This window comes from Rhinoraja longicauda, chromosome 1 (genome assembly GCF_053455715.1).
Source record: "Rhinoraja longicauda isolate Sanriku21f chromosome 1, sRhiLon1.1, whole genome shotgun sequence".
Lineage (NCBI taxonomy): Eukaryota > Metazoa > Chordata > Chondrichthyes > Rajiformes > Arhynchobatidae > Rhinoraja > Rhinoraja longicauda.
In genome coordinates, this window is record NC_135953.1 from 59,235,293 (window position 1) to 59,258,662 (window position 23,370).

General features: G+C 40.6%; 1 protein-coding gene across 3 annotated transcripts in view; it reads left to right on the forward strand.

The window, feature by feature from the left end:
• The window catches only part of sgcz (sarcoglycan zeta), a 728,908-nt gene that overhangs the window by 661,073 nt on the left and 44,465 nt on the right, over positions 1–23,370 (forward strand). For all 3 annotated transcript variants that reach the window (XM_078398116.1, XM_078398107.1, XM_078398126.1), the window contains one exon: positions 13,328–13,400. In XM_078398116.1, coding sequence (XP_078254242.1) covers positions 13,328–13,400 — 73 coding nt within the window. The remainder of the gene's footprint in view (positions 1–13,327; positions 13,401–23,370) is intronic.

The window sequence follows — 23,370 nt, forward strand, 5'->3', positions numbered from 1 at the left end:
AACAGGTCAGGCAGCATCTCTGGAGAAAAGGAATAGGTGACTTTTGAAGAAGGGTCTCGACCCAAAACGTCGCCAATTCCTTTTCTCCAGAGAGGCTGCCTGACGTGTTGAATCACTCCAGCTTTTGTGTCTGTCTCAGGTGTATAGGTTAATTGGCCTCAGTAAAATTGTAAATTGTCTCTAATATGTAGGATAGTGCTAGTGTATGGGATGATCGCTGGTCAGTGCGGACTCCGTGAGCCGAAGGGTCTGTTTCCACGCTGTATCTCTGAAGTCCACTTGTCCCAAAATGACCACTCTGCGTAAAGCGGTAACTCTCCATTCTTTCATAGGTCATCGCGAATGAGCACCTTGTGTGGATCGACGTTGCAGTCGAATTGTTTTTTCTCATGCGTGTTTGTCTTGCAAAGCAGCCGAGCAGAGCATGGCAGTCACTTGTGTAGGTGTGTAATGGTCAATTCTAGATGATCTTGGCATATATATCCGCCCTCGGGAAATGAAACAGACATGCATGTATCCGAGTGATAATTCTATCCGCCCACAATTGTCAAATGGATGAATATTGTGTGATTTGGGAACTGTGTTTTCTCCTACAATCCTCGTGCCTTTTTTGTGAGATAAATATACTGACTGGTACCATTTTCTTATCGTGGTCGCTGGTTGTCATAGCTTGCTGTCGCCTAGGTGGTAGGATAGCGTAGCTTGTCGTAGGCATTGTCGTGGTCATTGTCGTAGGGTTAAAAAATTCGTTTTTTCAGCGATCTGCTACGACTTTGACAGTCGCGGCAGTCACGATAAAAATCGCCAAAGTGGGACAGGCCCTTAATACAAATGTAGTGCAAATTCAAAAAATGATTAATATATTTATCAGCATTTTTATTTAGCATAAGGAAAGCACAGTCGTTTTAAAATTTGTTGTGCTTAAATGGAATGATGATTTATTACATCACTTACCTAAACCTATACTTCAGAAATATTTAGTGCTAACTTATTGTACAGTTTTGCAAATGTTAAGAAGTTGTTTGATGTAATCACTCCCTGATTTCTGTAAATAATGTCCACACTTGCTACTGATTGACTGATTATTTGACTGATTAAGTGTTTGATTGAGAGATTGATTGATTGACAGATACAGCGTAGAAAGAGGCTCTTCGGCCCACTGAGTCCATGCTGTCCATCGATCACCAATTCATATTAGTTCTTTGTTATTCAACTTTTGCATTCAGTCCCCACACACTATAGGCAATTTACAAAGGCCAACAAGCCCAATTTCTTTGGGAGATAAGAGGAGCACTCGGAGGAGATCCACATAGGGAGAACATGTAAATTCAAGGTAGACACAAAATGCTGGAGTAACTCAACGGGATAGGCAGGATCTCTGAAGAGAAGCAATGGGTGACATTTCGTGTCGAGACCCTTCTTCATTCTGATGTCAAGGGAGTGAGCGGGACAGATTGCGAAATTTCAGATTGTGCTTCAGTGGTCACAGCTGAAGCTTCTCATAAAATAAAGTTCCATGTATGAATCTTTTAAAGATAACAATAGAACAGTACAGAATAGGTCATCATCTGCCCATTTTTTCTTCAGTCAATTATCATTTCGAAGACTGTTATTGAATACATGTTCAATGATCAATGGTCAATGGTGCTTTATTGTCACATTTGCAAATGTACAGTGAAATATTTTTTTTACATACAGTTCAGTAAAGTATTGCCACACCTAATCTCAATCCAAGATTAGCCAAGTGTACAGAAATAATCCACTGAGACTGCATGCAAAGGGTCACCAGGTTTTGGGACCATTTTCAAAATCCAGTCCATGCTGTAGGTCTTATGCGCCGCGCCTGATCCACACGAGCACCAGGCTGCTGCAGGTCCTCCAGCCATTGCCCTCCTTGGACTTCTGGATCGCTCAGCAAAACGACGTCCTTCTTGTCACCTGTTCACCTTTGTACCCTGGAAGCGCCTCCTACAGAAAACCTTGAGAGCACATAGGCCCTACCGTCCTTGCTCCTCGCGTCTGTCATCACCGGCTCCCTTCTCTCCAATCTCTGGGCTTCCCACTGTCTGAAGAAGGGTCTCGACGCAATAACGTCACCCATTTTTACTATAGGAACCCATTGTATTCAGAGAACTAGACGTTGATTTGCAAAGCTGCGGATTAGGGGTCCAAGTCTGCCCAGTATAAACATTTTGCTGATGAACAAAGAACACTGTCAAGCTCCCTACTGTTTTGTTTTTCTAGCTAAGACTGTCCAACCTGTCAGATTAGGGGCTTTACAACTTGGGGGAAAGTTAGAAGAATGGCAGTCCCTGATAATATTCACTCAACCCTCCCAAAGTTCCATTTGGAAGTCAGCTTGGCTCTCCGTTCATCAACAGAAAATGTTCTAAATAGATGTAAGCTTACTTTTTCAGTAAACTTCTAGGAGTTTATTCGGTCCAGATGTCCATCACTGGATGATTTATGTTGGACTTAAATCAATACAAAAGATACATCATTTATCTCCATTTCATGGAAAATTGGCCTAAGGTGGACATTGGACAACTGAAAAGTGGAAGTTGAACATGCAAAAACAGAGACCTAATTGCTGTTCTCCTAGAGAAGTTCAAAGGTTCAAAGGTCTGTTTATTGTTACGTGTACCAATTAAGGTACAGTGAAACTTGAATTACCATACAGCCATACTAAAAAACAGCAACAACGCACACAACTACATAAAAGTTAACATAAACATCCACCACAGCGGATTCCCCACATTCCTCACTGTGATGGAAGGCAATAAAGCCTAATTTCTTCATCTTTATTCTCCCGTAGTCGGGGCAGTCGACCATCCGCAGTCTCCCGCTCCCACAGCCGGTGATCGAAGCCCCCGTGTTGGGGCGATCGAAGTTCCCGTGTCGGGGTGATCGAAGCTCCAGCGCCGGGGCGATTGAAGCTCCTGCGTCGGGGCGGTCGAAGCTCCTGCGGCTTGGAGCTCCTGAATCAGTCTCTAACCAGGGACCGCGAGCTCACTGATGTTAAAGTCTGCTGGCTCCCGCGATTGGAGCTCACAAAGTCGGTCTCCAGCAAAGGCTGCCAGCTCCTCGATGTTAGGCTGCAGTGCGGACGAACATACGATACGGAAAAAAATCACATCCCCGTTGAGGTAAAAGATTAAAAAATGTTCCTCCCATCCCCCACATAAAACAAGCTAAAGAACACTAAAACATACATTTAACACATAGTAAAAAACAACTGAAGAAGGAAGGGACGAGACAGACTGTTGGCGAGGCCGCCACTGCAGCGCCACCCGGTGGATAGATAACTATGGAAAAACATTCACATCATCTTCCAAACCACAGCACAGTCATACAGAAACTTTGGTTCAGATTTTCTTCTTCTGGAGGATGTCAGAATTGCTGGAGAATTACATAAAATCAAATGAACAGGGATGAGTATAAATGACAACCCTGTTTCTGCCAATTTATCAAGTGCAGTGGCACCTTGAATTATGATAAATTGACCGATAAACTTCGGTTTAATAAAAGTGATGGCAAGTGCAAAAGGATGGGGACCAAATGTTTGAGATTACAAGCTAGAAGATCTTTATAAAATACCTTCATGAATTTACTTCTTGATGTGAATTCTTGAATTGCATCACATTCATTCAAATAACATTGCACAGAATAACATTAGATTTCATGTTTCCTTCAATATTTCAGGAGATTCATGTTTTGTCCCTAGATAGTTTCATTCCTTTTGCTTTGTGGAATTTGAGGCATCAAAATCAACCATGCAGTTATTGTGCAGCTATTGCTGGATCAGATTAGACTGGATCTGGCCTGCTTGCGAAACCGGCCACCCATTGTGCCTGCCCGTCCGCTTACAGCAATCAGTTCCCGACACAGTCGGCCATCCGAGCTGAGCCCGCGTACACCAGAGGCATCTGGATATCTGACAAGAGTAGGCTCTGTGCTGTTAGCGGGCCTTGGGGTATGGATAATGAGGCTCCATCCCCATAGTGGCCCGATGCCAAAGCCCATTGGAACTGCTTTTATCTGTCTCCATTGGGCAGAGAATATTAAATAGTGTTCAGATTTTTAAATATTTTTAAAAATGAAAACACTTTACAATGATAGAAAGGAATTGAAATGTAAAACAAGTACAATTAGTCATCTTTAACAAAGGGTCAATAACCCCATACAAATTAATGGTGTTATGGTTCGTTGGAAAATCCTGGCATAAAACTGAGGAGCCAGATGCGAAGTACATCTGGCTCCTCTTTTCATTATATTAGTGCTTTGCCTTTGGACTGTTATAGTAGTGTTTGCCTCCTTGCTTGTCTCTATCTTCCATTCCTCAAAGTACAGAAACAAGCTGCTCAGAGAGAAGGAGATGGTGGTCAGTGAATTCCTATGGAAACCAGGAGAGGTTTAGCTGATTTAGTACATTGAGTGCCATTTAAAAATCAATTAAATCCAGTAGTGTTCAATTTAGAATCTCTTTTTTCCCCTTCCACATTCATAAATACTTCAAACAATATTCTGTGAGAACTATGTAAATGTATCTAAACTATTTCTGGTTGTCTTTTTTTCTTGTGTTCACACAGTCATGTACGACAGTTTAGTTAACAGTATGTGTAATCTGAATTTTTTTTCACTATATTTTCTTACAATAGCTTGTTGCTGACAGTTTCCCCATTAGGGATAAAATGCTCTATTGATTTGTCATTGACTGAGCTGTTTGGTTCATGTGTACTTGTCAGATTACTTGTTGAGAAACAGTGCATGAATTTCAGTGTGAATCACTTCATTATATTCAAACAATATGTGTAGTTGATACTCTATTGGTGAGAGTATGTGCTTATTTTTGATATCCTTCAAAATACTAAATGGAGGAAAATGAGGTTGAGAGCTGCAGAAAAACACACCTGCTAATTTGGAGTGAAATGGGTGCGAACTGGGGTGGAGTTTAACTATTGGGTGAGTGACTGGCAGAGTCCTGGTCAGTCGCCTGATGGTGAATCCGTCTATTGACAGGGCCCAGCCTTTTTTTCTACATGGTCAATGCACTGTGGTCACCAGAATTCCCACTTCAAAATCCTGTCCAAACATATGCACGCAGGATTTTCTTTAATAATTTTCAAATTAGCTTGTTTACAACAAGGAGCTCTGGGACAATTGGGCACAGGTTTTAACTTCTCAAAATTAACCTTATGGATTTGTTTATTTCTCTAATGTGATGAGGCAAACTTTCATTCTGGTATCATGTGGCCATTAGCATTTTACAGGGGACAACTGATGGGTAGGCACAATAATTAAGCTTTGTGCAACGGTGCTATGTAGAATCCAGTTGTGATTTGTCATTTACTGACTTACCATTATCATTAACTCCAGTCCTTTTAATGGAGACATTTATTTATACAATTCCCATATGACCTATTCTCATAAGAGAAGATGCATTGATTTCATTAATATTGACTAAAATTGGGCAGCAGATATGCATTTGAACATTAAATGGAGACACTGGTTCTGAAATCTTGAGCCAAAAAATCTGTTCGAGAAACTCAGTGGGTCAAGCAGAAGCCGTAGTGGGAAAAAGATAGATGTTGTTTCAACTTGGGGTTCTTCTTCCAGACTAGTGTAGAGGGGAAATAGCTGGTAGAAAGAGTTATGGTAACGGGTGGGACAAGAGCTGACTGCAATTGATGGATTCAGGGAAGATCAAGAGATAAGAGACTCAACAGTCAAAAGTGTTTAATTGAGATACTTCCTTGCTGCTGCTTTCAGGCCCGTTATTGCAATAACATATCAACAAAGACATAAACATTCAATAATACAATAAATTAACAATCAATAATGGTAGGTATAATAATGCAAAACCAAAATCTGTAGTGTAACCAATACAAAGTCTAGAAAGGATCTGAGTTGCAGAGGAAGGATTGTGTTGTGCAGTGTTCAAGAACCTGGTGATTGATGAAAAGAAGCTGTTCTTGAACTTGGAGATTACTATTTGCAGGCTCCTTCCCAATGATAACAGCAAGATGAAAATGTGGCCTAGGCAGTGTGGGTCTTTGATGATATTAGCTGCCTTTTGAAGCAGCGCTTCCTGCAGATCCCTTTGATGGTGGGGAGATCACTACCTGTGATGGACCAGGCTACGTCAACTACTTTCTAGAACATAGAATAGTACAGCATAGGAATGGGCCCTTCGGCCCACAATGTTTGTGCTGAACGTGATGACAAGTTAAACTGATCTCATTTGCCTGTACATTATCCGTATCCTTCTATTCCCTGCACTTCCATGTGCCTATCGAAAGGTCTTGTTATGTTCAGCATGGCATAAAGATAAAGTACACTCACACGTTCGTTGCCTGAATCACGCCAGCCTTTATTTACCCAGCGTTCTCGGCTAATAAGGAACACCCACTCATTAACATGGCACATGAATATGCATGAATACATTACACTGCTCTCCTTTTTTTTTAAAGTATTAAATCCGTACTCAGTTACAATTTTGGTGGTGTGATACTTGATTTAAACCAATATTTTTAACCATATTTACAAAATTTCAAATGATAAACATAACACATTTATCTTACATATTCACACGTTTTCGTTTTACTTGTAGAGTGAGTTGTCTAACTTACAAATCTAACCTAATTACTGGTTAACGGTTCCTGCCTGATCGTCTAACAGTAACAGGTGCAACAGGCGTAACAGATGTAGGTGTAGACTCAACTGTTGGCTTGTTTGGCTCTATTTTAGTACACTGACCTTGACTAGAGAAGTCTGTTTCTTTATCTGTACTAACTGAATTTTGTGTATCAACCACAATAGTCTTTTCTAACTCACTTTCAGATGAATACTCAGGGATTAGGAATTTATGCTCAGTTTTTGGTTCATCTTTGACTGGAATCATTTGATCCACATGAACACTTTTGATCTTGTCTCCAACATCCACTAAGTATCTTTTTGTTCCGCACACTTCCACTATTTTCCCAACATCCCATTTGTCTCGACTGGACTTGTTGGGAGGACTGAGCACACGAACTTGCTCATCTGGCTTGAAGTTCCTCTCCTTTTTGTGGAAGTCAAAGTGGTGTTTTTGACTTAACTGTTTTTCCTCAACTCTCGAGGCCAAATTGGGTTGAACTAGACTTAGGCGTATTCTTAGCCTTCTCTTCATCAACAGTTCTGCAAGTGAATAACCCGTAGTTGTGTGTGGTGTGGTTCTGTACTTCAGCAAGAAACTAGCCAAACGATGTTTCATGCTGAGCTTTGAACTACCCTGCAAAACCTGTTTCTTGAGAGCCTCTTTGACTACTCTAACAGACCTTTCCGCCGCCCCATTGGAGGCTGGATGGTATGGAGGAACAAGTGTGTGTTTTACCCCGTTACACTGCATGAACTCTTTGAACTGTTCTGAACGAAACTGAGGTCCGTTATCAGAAACAAGTTCTTCTGGTAAACCATGACATGCAAAAATCGATCTCAACTCGTCTATGGTACGCTCAGCAGTAGTGCTTGACCCCATATGCTTAGCCTCAATCCATTTGGAATGACTATCTACTAGTACCAAAAAATTATCATTACCCTTTTCACAAAAGTCAACATGAACTCTCTGAAATGGTCTACCTGGCCATGACCAGCGTGCAGTGGTGTTTTTGGTGGTTTACTGCGGCAATTTTGACACACGCTACATTTGCTCACCAGTGACCCAATGTCACTGTCTATACCAGGCCAATACACAAAACTTCTAGCAATTGACTTCATGCTTACTATGCCAGGATGTTCGGCATGAAGTTCGTACATAATCTTGTTTCTTAAAGACTCTGGTACAACCACTCTGTAACCCCACTTTATGCATCCCTGCTCACATGATAATTCATGTCGTCGATTATAGAAAGGCTTCAGTTCCGAGTTTGATCCACTCTCGATTTCAGTCCAACCATTCAATTTCTGTTCATAAACACTCTTCAGCACAGTGTCCTTCTCTGTTTCAGCTGCAATTTCTGTTGCAGTCACTGGAAAGTCTTCATCTACGACTTGCAGTGTGTAGATTGAGTTCTCGCTTCCCACATCAGATTTTCATGGGGCAATCGGGACAACGCATCTGCCACTGCATTGCACTTGGAGCTTCTGTACTCCACTTTGTAGTCATACTGGGACAACAGAATTGCCCAGCGCTGCATCCTTGATGCCGCCATGGAAGGTATAGCTGACTTGGGACCCAGTATCGTGAGTAGTGGTTTGTGATCAGCCACAAGGGTGAATGGTCTGCCAAGTAGAAACTGGTGGAATTTCTTGATTCCGAACACAATGCTGAGTGCTTCCTTTTCTATCTGTGCATAGTTGCGCTCACTCGGTGATAGGGTGCGGGAGGCAAAAGCAATAGGCTTTTCCTGTCCGTCATCCATTACGTGGCAAATCACTGCACCTACACCATAACTTGAAGCATCACAAGCAAGTTTCATCTCGCGCGTCGTGTCATAGTGAACAAGGAGTTTGTCACTTGTCAGGTTTTTCTTGCAGATGTCATATGCATGTTGTTGTTCCTTTCCCCACATCCAATTCTCATCCTTTTGTTACAGATGATGTAGTGGCTTTAGCACGGTTGCTAAATCTGGAAGGAATCGTGCATAGAACTGCACCATCCCAAGGAATGATCGTAGCTCTGACACATTGTTGGGCTTTGGAGCATTCGCAATTGCTTCAACTTTCACTTCACTGGGCGCAGTCCGTTGGAATCTACTTTGAGTCCAAGGTAGATCACCTCTGATTGCGCAAATGCACATTTGCTCTTTCGCAGTTTGACGTTGTGGCAGTTCAGTCGTGTGAGAACTTGCTCGAGTATCTCCAGATGTTCTTCCATGCCCACTGTAAATATCAGTAGATCATCCTGGTTGCACACACAGTGTGGAATGCCTTGCAACATTTTGTCCATGATGGACTGAAAGATTTTCGGGGAAGATTTCACACCATAGGGCAGCTTTGTATATGAATACAAGCCCTTATGTGTGTTGATGGTCAAGCACTGCTGACTTTCTTTGTCAACATTGAGTTGGGCATAAGCATGAGACAAGTCCAGCTTAGTGAAGACTCTTGCTCCGCTAAGTTCTGCATACAGATCCTGCGAGGTTGGCAAAGGATACTGTTCGTCGTCAACAGCTTGGTTGATTGTGACTTTGTAGTCACCGCATAGTCGAACAGTTTTGTCAGCCTTGGGTACAGCCACAATTGGCGTTGCCCAGTTGCTCTGGTCTGTCTTCACGAGTACTCCATTCCGCTCCAACCTGTTGATTTCCTCCACTTGTTGCTTTAGCGCATATGGTACTGGTCTTGGTCGACAATACACAGGTCTCACATTTTGCTTCAGTCGAATGTGTGCAGAGTATCCTGTTATTCCCGTGTAACTATCAGCAAATATTTCAGCATGTTTGCTTACAACATTTTCAAGACGTGATTTGGACACATCGATGCTGAAAATGTTCTTCCAGTTTAATTTTATTTTACTCAGCCAATCCTTTCCAAGGAGGGTCGGTTTATTTCTGTAGCTGGCCACTATGATGGGCAGTGTTACTGACTGTCCATTACACTGAACTTCGCAATTCATTTGTCCACACGTCTCCAAGGCTTCGCCCAAGTAGGTTCTCAGCTTGACCTTACTCTCGGACAATGGTGTCTGTGAGAACTTTGTTTCGTACAGGTCTTTGCTCATGACCGAACAGTCTGCTGCCGTGTCAATACACATATTAATTAACTGTTCATTAACCAATAGTTTAATTCGAAAGTCCTTGTCTTGGCTGGTTGTAGGCTTATTGACATCAGTTGCATGAATGATGTACAACCCAAGTTCATTGTCATCCGGGTTCATCTCTAAGTTGTGAACTCTTTTCTGGTGTTGTCGTATGTTTCCCACTTTAAGCTTGGCCCGACATGCTGAGGCGATATGGCCTTTCTTCTGGCAGTTATAGCACTTAGCTGTTTTGAACTGACAGGATTGGGATGGGTGATTACCGTTGCAACGATAACAACTGGCTGCACTCGGCTCCCCGCCATATTTTGGTTTCAGTTTGGCCCCTTTTGGTTTGGCCATAGGCGCTGCTTTGTGTGTATACACGGCCACTGCAGTATGTGGTGAACGAAACTCGCGAGCATTCTTTGATGCCATCTCCATTGTAGTAGCAATCTTGCATGCTATCTCAAATGTAAGATCAGGAGTGCTCATGAGTCTGGACTGAATTTGTTCGTCCACTAGACCACAAACAAATCTGTCGCGTAATACGCGTTCGAGAAAGGTTCCAAAGTTACAGTGCAACGTTAAGTTTTTCAAGGCAACAATGTACACACTGATTGTCTCGTTTTGCTTTTGGTTTCTCGTGCCGAATTTGTAGCTTTCTGCAATTTCCAGAGGCTTTGGGTTGAAGTGCTCCTCCAACTTCTTTATAATGTCACTGAAAGGCACATCTTTTGCCTTTATGGGCGCAAGGATATTCACGAGTGTGCCGTACACTTCAGGTCCGATCTCCGTGAGCAGAATCGCTTTCAAGCGTTCACGAACGGCCTTGTTTGTTGCAGCCACTACCTTTCCTTCACCACTAGTCTCAGTGATGTTGTTTGCCATGAAGAACATGTTTGCTCTCTCCATATAGGAGCTGAACGGCTCTCTACTTTTGTCAAAGATGCCCAGGCTTCCGATGTAGCCCGTGGACGCTGCCATTTTGTCCCTCTCTTTTTTTTTTAACAAAGGAACGAGGATTTTTTTTTTTTGTTGCACAAGCTCAGATTTCCTGCCTGTTCTGGTGTAGCAAAGCACCTAAAACTTAGCAGTACAAAAGCTATGCTAGCTATGCAAAACAAACTTTCTCCTCCACAATCCCGTCCTCGTCGCCAATTTTGTTATGTTCAGCACGGCATAAAGATAAAGTACACTCAGCGTTCTCGGCTAATAAGGAACACCCACTCATTAACATGGCACATGAATATGCATGAATACATTACAGGTCTCTTAAATGCCACTATCATATCTGCCCCCACCACCAACTCTGGCAAGGCGTTGCAGGCCCCCATTACTCTGGGCATTTAAATTGATACTTTCCTCTGAAATTTAAATGTTGCAATAATTGGTATTGATAAAATTGTAATTAAGGAAACATTAGCATTTGCATTTGTGAGCTTGGCATTGATCATTTCCGTACAAAGATAGTGTTACTATCACATTATAGATTTTGGTTTGTAACCAACCTATTTTCAATGGCGTTTTGAAAATAGGTTGGTTACAAACCAAAATCTATATGAGTCTGAACCAAACAAGTCATTTGTGTGAGATAGCCACAAAATGCTGGTGTAACAGCTGGTCAGGCAGCATTCCTGCATATGCTGCCTGACCCATTCTGTTACATCAGCATTTTGTGTCTATTTTTGGTATAAACCAGTATCTGCATTACATTTATATATTAAATAATTTGATTGTATTGATGATTCCTACATTTGACTCTATACCTCTTTTGAACTTTGGTTTAACTGGTCATGTTGGTATAACTATATCATGTTAATTAAACAAATGCTCAGTAAATCTGAAGTAATGGATTATGTGAAATGCCTCAGAAAGTTACAGGAGTTAAATTGGGGTTGGGCTTCTTAACCTTTTGCATGCCACAGGGCACTCTTCCATATTAAACAAAGCATGCTGACTTTGGGTACCAACCAGTAAGGCCCCTGTAAATTGCCAAATGCCATATGATATGAGAAGTAAGAGACTGCTTCATCATTTTAGAAGATTGAACACATTCATGATGGTTGATTTTGACTATTTAAAATCAGTGCCATATTGTCCTTCTTCAGACTGAAGAAGGGTCTCGACCCAAAACGTTACCCATTCCTTCTCTCCCGAGATGCTGCCTGACCTGCTGAGTTACTCCAGCATTTTGTGAATATACACCATCAGGTTACTGCCTAATATTCTGCCAGTCAATTATCTAATGGTTAAACTCTACCCCTGTTGTCACCCATGTCACCCAACCTCTTCAAGATTGTTTACCTGTGGCTCCCTAGCTTGTTTTCCTTCATTTAGTCTGTTAAAGAGGACTGAAAATAACGACATACTTTCACTGGGAAAAACATAATTAAATTGCAAGCTCTGTAAACTTCCATCACTTTTGAAAAATTGATTACCTTTCATGGATGTAGAGCTAATATATGACATCATCTTTGGTCAGAAGCCAACTGGCAACATCCATCTTCTTATATTTTTAAAACTAGCCAGTTTAACCCAACTGAACAGTTTTAGGCATGAAAACATTAGAAACAGAAAATAGGTGCAGGAGTAGGCCATTCGGCCCTTCAAGCCAGCACCGCCATTCAATAAGATCATGACTGATCATCCAACATCAGTACCCTGTTCCTGCTTTCTCCCCATATATCTTGATTCTGTTAGCCCCAAGAGCTGTATCTAACTCTCTCTTGAAAACATCCAGTGAATTGGTCTCCATTGCCTTCTGTGGCAGAGAATTCCACAGATTCACAACTCTCTGGGTGAAAACGTTTTTCCTCATCTCTGTCCCAAATGGCCTACCCCTTATTCTTAAACTGTGACCCCTGGTTCTGGACTCCCCCAACATGGGGAACATCTAGCCTGTCCAATCCCTTAAGAATTTTATATGTTTCTATAAGATCCCCTCTCATCCTTCTAAATTCCAGTGAATATACGCCCAGTCGATCCATTCTTTCGTCATATGTCAGTCCTGCCATCCCAGGAATTAACCAGGTGAACCTACAGTGCACTCCCTCAACAGCAATGGCGTCTGGTGGTGTTGTCATGGTTGGGTTTCCGGCCTAGTGATCTGGAGGACCAGGCAATCATGGAGAGGTGAAGTCTTACATCATTACAGCTGCTGTGAAATTTCAATTAAATTAATTAAACAATCTGCATTTTTTAAATTTGTAATGATGACTGCAAAATACTGGATTGTTGTAATAACTCATCTGGTTTATTGATGATCTTATAGGGCAGGAAACTTGCTATCGTTTTCTGATCTGGTCTATGTGTGACTCCAGACCTGCAACAATGTGGCTAAACTGTAACTACCTAAAATGACCTAGCCAAGCCATTCAGTCATGTCTTAATCACCAGCCTTTCTAGGGCAATTGGCCATGGTCAATACGTGCTGGCCTTCCCAGAAATGCCCACAAAAAATGAGAGGATGTATCTTAATAATTTAAGTGATGTTCAGATATACTGATATTAAATGAGAATGCAGATGATTGTTTCTAGCTGAAATTAATTTTTACCCAGAGTGTATGTTGCATTGGACGTATTAATGCTTCCCTTGTATTTCTTCCACAGGTTCAGAAGGTGTAGTATTTGAACAATCAGTGGAAACGCCTCATGTCAGAGCTGAGTCTTCACAAGAGCTCAGGTAAGTTAATGCCTTGGATATTTGTAGTCATCTTTCTTCGATCAAATGCCAATTGTTTCAATTTTCACTTCATGCGCAGCTATTTGAAAGACCAGTGATCATTTGGAAAATAAGTTAGGATAAATAGGTATTTTTCACTGACAAGCTTTAAAACCAGAACTTCCAGTTATGAAATTCAATTCTAATATAATATAGAAGAGTAGAAAGACTTTGCATTTCCCAAACAGGCTCTTACTTGAAATTTTAAAAGATAATATCTGGAAATAACCAAGAAGACAAGCGTATTCATGGAGAGAAAAAAAATTGAACTTTCAGCACAATGCCTTTCTTCAGAACAATTAATGCATCTCAATGCAACTAACTAAATTGGATAAAGAATGCTATCTTCTGATAGCCACCACAAAAGTAGCAAAGGAAATGAACAATAACACACTAAACCATGATGGATATTGCACAACAGCTGTTGAAACCTCTGGAAACAAAATAACAATGAAAATGCAAAAACGAAAACATTAACTGTTTTTTAATTTAGCAAATAATTCTTTGCCATCCTGAATTTTTTAGGTATTTCCAGTTATTTCTCCTGCCTCTTCATTTTGCATTAACAGTAATTTAGGGACAGTTTCCTAAATTCTCGAGTATAATTTATCAATATACATTCATGGTAAAATTATGAGTACATTAACAAATTTTTGTGCATGCAGCTTCTATTTCTGTCTTTGTCTGAATACGGACTGATTCTTTTCTACAAAATCTTTTATGAGACATTATTAAATGTTTATGTCTATTTATTCTATTCTACTTGCACCAACCTCCTGGTAACTGCTGAGCCATCCTTGTTAACTCAAGACATCTGAATAAACAGGGCACTCATCTTGGGTAGTCTGGATCCCAACAATTTATTGAGAAAAAGAAGCTGGCCAAATCCTTATGGAGGTGCTTAAATGATTTCCATGGTTCATTTTGTAATTGGCAAGTGTATCAGAGGTAATAATGGTTATCAGAAATCAATGAAATGTTTGCCAAAAATTGCGGAGTGCTGTTCAAAACAACGGGCTTGAGGGTGGGATGAGGGGTGATCTTATAAAGGTGTGTAAAATCATGAGATAAATAGATTGGGTAGATGCGCAGAGTAGGGGAATCGAGAACCAGAGGCCATAGGTTTAAGGTGAAAGACTTAATAGGAACCGGCAGTGCAACCTTTTCACACGAAGTGTGGTGGGTGTATGGAACGAGGTTTATCTAGGTTTTTCCATAATTTGTTTCAATGAGATTCCCTCTCCTCATGTACATCCCCAACCCCCTCCCTTCATCTCCCTTCAAGTTCAATGAGGATTGTGGAACAAATATTTAGGAGGAAAAGGGTAATTCAGTTATTTTATTTTAAGTTGGCTTGTTTAATTACTTGTGTTTGTTGCATTACTAACTAACCACTTTTTTCATGTTATTTGTATAAAATTCTTTAATTTTAATAGTTTTTAAAAGATTTCTGAATGGTAGACACAGCTAACTGTCATTACGATCAACTACAGCTTTCTAGCTGAGGATGACCACTTGAGACAAGAAACTGCAGATGCTGAAACATTAAGTAAAGCACAAAGTGCTGCAGTAACTTAATGGAAGGGATCGAAGAGGATGTTTCGGGTAGGGACCTTTCTTCAGACTCTGGAGAGCATACTGAGGGGCCCCCTCAGCCTTGAGTAATGTCAATAGTTATCAGGAATGTTTTAGGGGGAAGCTTCTACTAAAGGCAATGCCTCTAGACTTTGGAATATGGAGAGACAGCAAGATCCAGCCACGTGAGTTTAGATGAGGGGTAATGCAAGTGTTGACTGAGCCAATATAACCCAAGTTTCAAATTTATGGCTTCAAACCTGCTGACTGGGTTTATTAATGCCTTATACAGTTCTCATAAATGTATACAAATAAAAATTCCTGAAGCTGAGGATTGTACGCATTTTATTCCAGAATATTACTATTCTTATCAAGCAGCTCAGTGCCGTCTTTTTTGCTAGCAATGTTTTGAAATGTTAAGAAAGGCTGACGGTTGATGTGTACAAAGAAATCGGTGTCAGGAAGGGGAACATATTCTAAGGATGACAATGACATTACATCTCTGCTTTTTTCATTTCATGTTGTCTCCAGATAGATTACCCTCAGATATTTTTGTTTTCTCTTATTGCATGCAGCATTGCTGTTAGTGTTCATCCAAATGTCACTTAATAAACACTGTGTGCAGGGCAACAGGCTTCCTATGGCTGGCAGTGTCTGCAGCTTCTGGAATCTTTTTTGTCCGTATTGTATTTGAGATACCGACCTTAATTGTGGATGCAGACAGCTCCAATTTGGCATTTTCAAAGTTAGAGTTTGACAACATCCAAGTTCACTGAACTGACAAGAGAAACACCATTCTCTGATTTCCCCAATCTTATTTCCCCAGAACTGGAGGGTGAATAGGAATGAGCTGCCAGAGGAAGTGATAGAAGTGGGTACAATTTAAAAGGCGTTTGGAGAGTAAGGTGTTAGAGGGATATGGGGCAAATGCAGGCAAATGGGAATAGCTCACTTAGGCAGCTTGGTCAGTAGGGCAAGCTGGGCAGGAGCCTGTTTCTGTGCTGTATCACTCAATGACTAAAATAATATTTTGAGAATAGTAATTTCAATATTTATAGCTCCAACTGCTCTAGTTTTATGCCATTTTTTTAACCTGTTGGTGTTAATGCAGCTTTTCCATAGAAATCATTACGCATTACTCATGTCAATATTAGGAATGGTTTTCAATTTGTATGTGCCCTGACAGAGAATTAGAAATATCAAAAATAGCATCAGATTGAGTAAAAGAGCATTTTTGGCTACGCCAACACTGCAATACAAAATAGTATTATTTGATATCGACCAATTAAAAAGATGTGAATTGTGACAAAAATGCATCTAAATCATCTTTTGTTGAAATTATCATTAAGACAGCTGCTTCTTTTGAGATCAGTACCCAGTTGATCAATGTGAGCCATTGTGATTGTTGCAGCAACTTTGTGTCTGAAGGTGCTCACTGTCATTTATGCTCACATTATGCAGAAACATTTGGCAAGGGATTAAACTAAAAAAATCATATTTGTGGTCCTCCACCACTCCAAAGGTTAGATAGCATCTGCAAAGGGAGAAATTAAGAATTATTTTGATGAAAGGCTGTGGACGGGCAATGTTAAATCTGCTTCTAACTTAAGAAGGGTCCTCTTTGAGTCTGAAGAAGGGTCTCGACCCGAAACATCACCCATTCCATCTCTCCAGAGATGCTGCCTGTCTTGCTGAGTTACTCCAGCATTTTGTGTCTACCTTCGATTTAAACCAACATCTGCAGTTCTTTCCTACACACAATGTTAATTCTGCATTCCTCTTCACAGATGCTGCCTGGCTTTCTTAGCATTTCCAGAATCTTTAGTACATACTAGACCAAGTGGACCCATTGGGCCCAAACTTCTCCTGCATTGGTGCAGCACCCTCTCCTCCCCTCTTCCCCCTCCCCTCTCCCCTCTCCTCCTCACCCCCCTCTACCCCCTCTCCCCCCCTCTCCTCCTTCCCCTACCCCCTCCCCACCCTCCCCCATTCCCCCAAAATTGTGGGCCAACACATTAGTGGATTATTTATTGCTGTGGTCAATAAGCCTCAAATTTTACAAGAAATGTTTATACATGAAATTGTATTAGCCTATTTGGATCTACATGGCTGGAAATAAAGGACTCATTTATTCTGCAACTTCCCCAATTACACATTTAAACCCAAAATACATTATTTCCAATGGTTTATCTTTGAAGTATGGTCACTATTGTTTTATCAGCCAACACAGTGGATAAGGTTATGTCATAAGGTGATGTGATAGGTGTAGAATTAGGCCATTAGGCCTATCAAGTCTACTCCGCCATTCAACCATGGCTAATCTATCTCTCCCTCCGAATCCCAATCTCCTGCCTTCTCCCCATAAACTCTGACACCTGTACTAATTAAGAATCTATTTATCTCTGCCTTAAAAATATCCACTGAATTGGCCTCCACAGCCATGTGGCAAAGAATTCCATAGATTCACCTGTCTCTGACTACAGAAGTTTCTCCTCATCTCCTTCTTAAAAGAACATCCTTTAATTCTGAGGCTATGACCTCTAGTCCTAGACTCTCTCACGAGTGGAAACGTCCTCTCTACACCCACTCTATCCAAGCCTTGTGTACACAGAGGATTCTGCAAGCAGCTTTAAAATTTGACCGATTGTTTGTTTTACTGGTGGTCTGGTTTAAAATTTATATGGAGAATATAATTGTTCTTACTTAAAAAAAAAGGTTAAATCTTGTTTGCAACTAGCCATCAAAGCAGCATGTGCAATTACAGTAAATTAATTTAATGATAAATGAACACTTCTGATAAATCTGACTGACCACTTAATTGGTATAAATGACGCGAAGCTCAGAACACCATTTCTATCATGCTTAACAGCTCACACAAAGGTTCAGAACCCAGTCAATGAAGCATGTTTTTTTGCTCCTCATGACCAGTTATTGTAGAATGGCTTCTCTGAAGAATGAAAACCATCAAGTAAGCCAAGTTGTTATGGTGACATCACCATTTGAATCCTCAGAAAGAGGTTGTTTAGAACTCTCCATAAACTCATTTGAAAGATTCCTCATAATCCAGTACAGCATTTCTTCTATTGCAAGTTTGTTTCCTCACGCACCAATTGTATCACAACTACAAAGTTTTTACAACAAATTAATTCAACCTGCTTTTGAAAAGTCCCAAGCAAATTGGATTTGATCTTCATAGGTTTGAATCAACTTCTGTCCCATGATTTCTTTGACAAGATCACTTGCTGCTGGCAATCCATCTACTTGAGAATAATCTTAACCATGGTTTGTAGATGGATCATTTCTGAGTGGATTCAGTAAACCGATCCTGGAGCTACAGAGTTGATCACTAAAACTACAAATGTTTACAGGTAGACAAGTTGCCCGAATGCCAGCAAATCTTTTACCACCTCACCATAACTAAAAACTCTAACTTAATATCAGTCAAGTCAGAATATTTCCAGACCAGTTATTTTCTGATCATATCCCCAAACCTTGGCAAAATAGACATCATCAATCAACCCAAAACATCACCTATTCATTTTCCCCAGAGATGATGCCTGACCTGCTGAGTAACTCCAGCATTTTGTGCCTATCTTCATCATAAACCAGTTCCTTCCTACACATCATGATAGTTTAACCGCTAATCAATTTATGCTGGATTATCCAGCCTGGATAATGGCAAAAAGAGATATGAAACTCTCCCAGGAAGTAACATGTCAAGAAAGATAATTGACCTGAAATGTTAATTATTTTTTCTCTTGCCACGGAGGCAGTTTGCCCTGACGAATATTTTCAGCATTTCCTTTTGATAATTTAGATATTCAGCATCCACCATATGTTGATGACCAGATGGTCTGCTTGTTAGTATTCTGCCCTCCTTTGTTTCAGCTAACCTTTGATATTTACACATAATTTCATCTGACAATGACTTTGAGAACTGAATAACTAGAAGACCTGATACCAAATAAATTATAGCATCAACATTAAAAGCAACAAATCAAATAACAGAGTTACGACAAGAATTTCTCTAGAAAATAGTAAGATAGTAATAACGTATAAAAAAAGAAGAGATGTTCCCGTTAAATAGAACACTCTACATATGCCTTGGAATTCTTGGACAGATGTGTCAATTAAGGTATTGGAAGTGAAAATAAATTTAATATTTAAACTAAAATCATTGCCAATGAAGAATTTTCCATGTACAATATCATTCTGCATTAATTCAAAGTGGTATTTAATCATTAAAGGCACAAAGGCTCATTCGCAAATGCCTTGAGATTTCACAGATCAATTAATATATATTTTCTAAGTGATGAAGGTAAAATTAAACGTTAGTGCACCAAACAAGAGCTTTCTGCAACAAGAATGCAGGTCAAAGATTTGAACACGAGGTTCAGTGGCTCAGAAATTTGATCATTCAAATTTAAAACAAACTTTGCATGATGGAAAATTGATACTTTCAGGAGTGAAACATAATAGCCTCCATTTCTAAATCATTCAGTGTCACTGAATATTCACTGAAGCCTTCCCAGAGTGATTCAGCATTGTAAGTCTGCATTTCTACATCAGTCACTTCCATGTCAATGTAACTCACCAAACAACAATCCATTTGAAATAAAAAACAGACACAAAGTGCTGGAGTAACTCAACGGGTCAGGCAACATCTATGGAAAATATGGATCGGCGATGCTTCAGGTCAGGACCCTTCTTCAGCCTGGAGAATTCAGACTTCAAACTCTTCTTTCTGTAATAGAGTAATAGTCATACAGCGTGGAAACAGGCCCTTCGCCCAACTTTCTCACGCCGACCAACATGCCCCATCTGTACTAGTCCCAGCTGCCTGCATTTGGCCAATATCTCTCTAAACCTATCCTATCCATGTACCTGTCTAAATGCTTCTTATACGTGGCAATAGTTGCTTTTTGTAATCTTGTTCATTCCTGGGCATTCAAGTTTGGAATGTTGGAAGATAAATTAAACCTAGCTGTCCCAGATGTGTTACTACTACAGTAATTCTTTGCAGTAACATGTGACTCCTGGGATATAAATCCTTTGCTTCTCTGAAATTGCTCTCTGTTTTTCACTGTGAACGTTCAGGACCAACACCCTGACTGCCTGTCTCACCAATCCCCTGATGCTTTTGAACTAGCAAATCCAAAGCTACTGATTCCTGAGACCAACGTGTCAACCCCTCAATCCCAAAGGCCAGAAATTACATCCAGCAACTCTACTTCCTGTTTTCTATCTACATGGTCCAATTCTGTGACCCGATGAATCGCTTTACGATTCTGAGAGCACTTTGTGTCTTTTGTTGCCTTTCACCTTCCTCTTCTTTCTCTTATGTTTTCCCAGGAAGGTGAAAGGCAAAAAGTCAGTAAAAGAACTAACTAAGTGTGGGAGAAGGAATTCCAGGGCATAGACTTGCCAACAATGAAGGGATGGTGACATATTTTCAAGTCGGAATGGTATGAGATATAAGAGACATCTGCAGACATAGATGTTTCCATGAACCTGAAGTCATGCCAAATCTTTACCTGCATCTTGTCTCAGACATGTCCTGATGTACTACAGTAGTGATAGGTCCGGGCGGGAATAATCACCATCACAGGTCTAGGCGGACTGAGCGGAGGTGTTCAGCGAAACGATCGTGGAGCCTGCGCTTGGTCTCCCCAATATTTAGGAGTCCATTCCTGGATCAGCAGATACAGTAGATGAGGTTGGAGGAGGTGCAAGTGAACCTTTATCTCACCTGAAAGGACAGTCGGGGTCCTTGGTCAGAGTCAAAGGAGGAGGTGTAGGGACTGGTGTTGTCTTGGACGGAGTCGAACGAGGATGTATAAGGACAAGTGTTGTTGGACGGAGTCAAGGGAGAAGGTATAGGGACAGGTGTTAGGGATAATGGCTTTGCAGGTATTGCTGCTGCCACACAGTTCCAGCAATCCAGGTTTGATTTTGGCATCTCTATGGAGTTTGCACATTCTCCATGCAATAGTGTGGGTTTTCTTTTTGTCCCCTCCAGTCTCCCCTCACATCCCAAGGACATGTTGGCACTTGGTTAATTGCCTGCTATAAATTGACCCACTGTCTGGTGGAGGATTGAGGGTGTTAAAGGGCATATGAGAGAGAATAAGTTACAGGAAATAGTGCGGGCATGTGATTGTTCTGAGAGCCTAGCATCCTTGTGTGCAATAAAGAAACATAAATGTAACAAAATTAACATGAAATGTTTTTATTAAAAGAAAACTGCAAACTTTATTGCACGGATAATCTCAAATTATAGAATTCTACTGCATGAAAGCAAAGGTGATGAATACATTTTTTGAGAGCAGAAAAAAACATGTTTCCCCATTCAATATCCGAACCTGTCACTGCAACATCTTTCATTCTTCCAAATCCGGAGCGGTCACAGAAATGTTATTTTTGTTTTCCACCATAATTCACAAGGATTTTAAAACTAAATTGGTATCTTATCCACGACATATGAAAAAATAATCCATGTAAGACATCGATAATTGTTAGGATGAAGGCTTTATTGTTTAGTCTTGATATTGAAAGTGAGTTACAGAAATGCAACCTGCTAAAATGAAAGGTATAGGAATACATGATGATGATTGTAAGATCCAAAGAAATGAACCTGAACATAGTCTGATATAAATCCATTTATGTGTGTATTTAATTACCTGTGGATTAACTTCAACGCTTTTGAGCATGTTCAAGTGTTCTCACCCATTCGTTTAACAATTCTACAGTTGTATATCACAGGGTAAGAATGGATGAAGGAAGCTGCAGCCTGATTTTTTACATTCCTACTCATAATGACAGCTGGTGTTCCTACTAGTTCTTAGACAATAGACAATAGACAATAGACAATAGGTGCAGGAGGAGGCCATTCGGCCCTCCGAGCCAGCACAGCCATTGAATGTGATCATGGCTGATCATTCTCAATCAGTACCCCGTTCCTGCCTTCTCCCCATACCCCCTGACCCCTGAATTCTTAAATAATTCCAAGGATTTGCTCTGAATCGACATAACAAAAAATGCATTCCAATTGTTCTTCAACCTTTCAATAAAATTTACAGGCGCAAGGAACCACAGATGCTGGAATTTCGAGCAAAACACAAAGTGCTGGAGTAAGGCAGGCGGGTCAGGCAGCATCGGTCAAAGGAATTGATAGGTGAAGAACACATCAGGTGAAGAAGGAGCCATGCTCTCCACAGATGATGCCTGACCCGATGAGCTGCTCCAATACTTTCTGTTTTACTTTCAATTAAAATTAGCCCTTCTCAGGTGCAAATCTGCACCCTTTTCTCTCCCTTTCATGCTTTTATTTGAATTGCAGCTTTGATTTAATTATTCAAATGCTCATCATTTTCTTTCAGGACAACTTACTCCAGTATTTATTTTAATTCTGTATTTTCTGCAGCTTCCATTGCTTAAGCAACCTTTTTGTGATACAAGACTGACCAAGGCACAATAAAGTACGACATCCATTAATTGAATTCCATGTCATAGAGTTGTGGAGTGATACAGTGTGGAAACAGGCCGGCCGGCCGGCCCAACTTGCCCACACCGGCCAATATATCCAAACTACACTAGTCTCACCTGCCTGCATTTGGTCCATATCCCTCCAAACCTGTCCTATCCATGTACCTGTCTAACTGTTTTTTAAATGTTGGGATAGTCCCAGCTACAACTACCTCTTCTGGCAGTTTGTTCCATACACCCACCACCCTTTGTGTGAAAATGTTACCCCTCAGATTCCTATTAAATCTTTTCCCCTTCACCATGAATCTATGTCCTCTGGTCCTTGATTCCCCTACTCTGGGCAAGAGATTTTGTGCATCTACCCGATCTATTCCTCTCATGATTTTACACACATTATTGGGGGAATTAACTCCTGCAACAGCAGCTTTCCCCACAGGACACTTTAGACAATCTACCCTTGGCAACTTATGCTATGGCTCATGAGGAAAAGAGTAAAAAACTGTAAAGTATCTTGGAAATAATGTGGATGGACTCAAAACGCTGGAGTAACTCAGCGGGACAGACAGCATCTCCGGAGAGAAGGGCTGGATGATATTTTGTTAATCAGACTGAATAACGCACTTAGAAAACTATGACAAAGGTCATTCAGGGCTAAAAATGATTGTTTTTAGCACCTTGCACATGCCTCAAAGTCTGATTCAACATCAGAAGTGTAACTGTTGCTACGATCGTTTAGAGACTCAGAGGCAAACATGGTGACCATGTAAAACAAATATAAGTGTGATTCATACATGTTAATAAAGCTTGTGCTTGAGTCAGGATCCTTTTTAAACTGGTGTCGGAGCAAGCACGTAATGTTAATTTTAAGCTT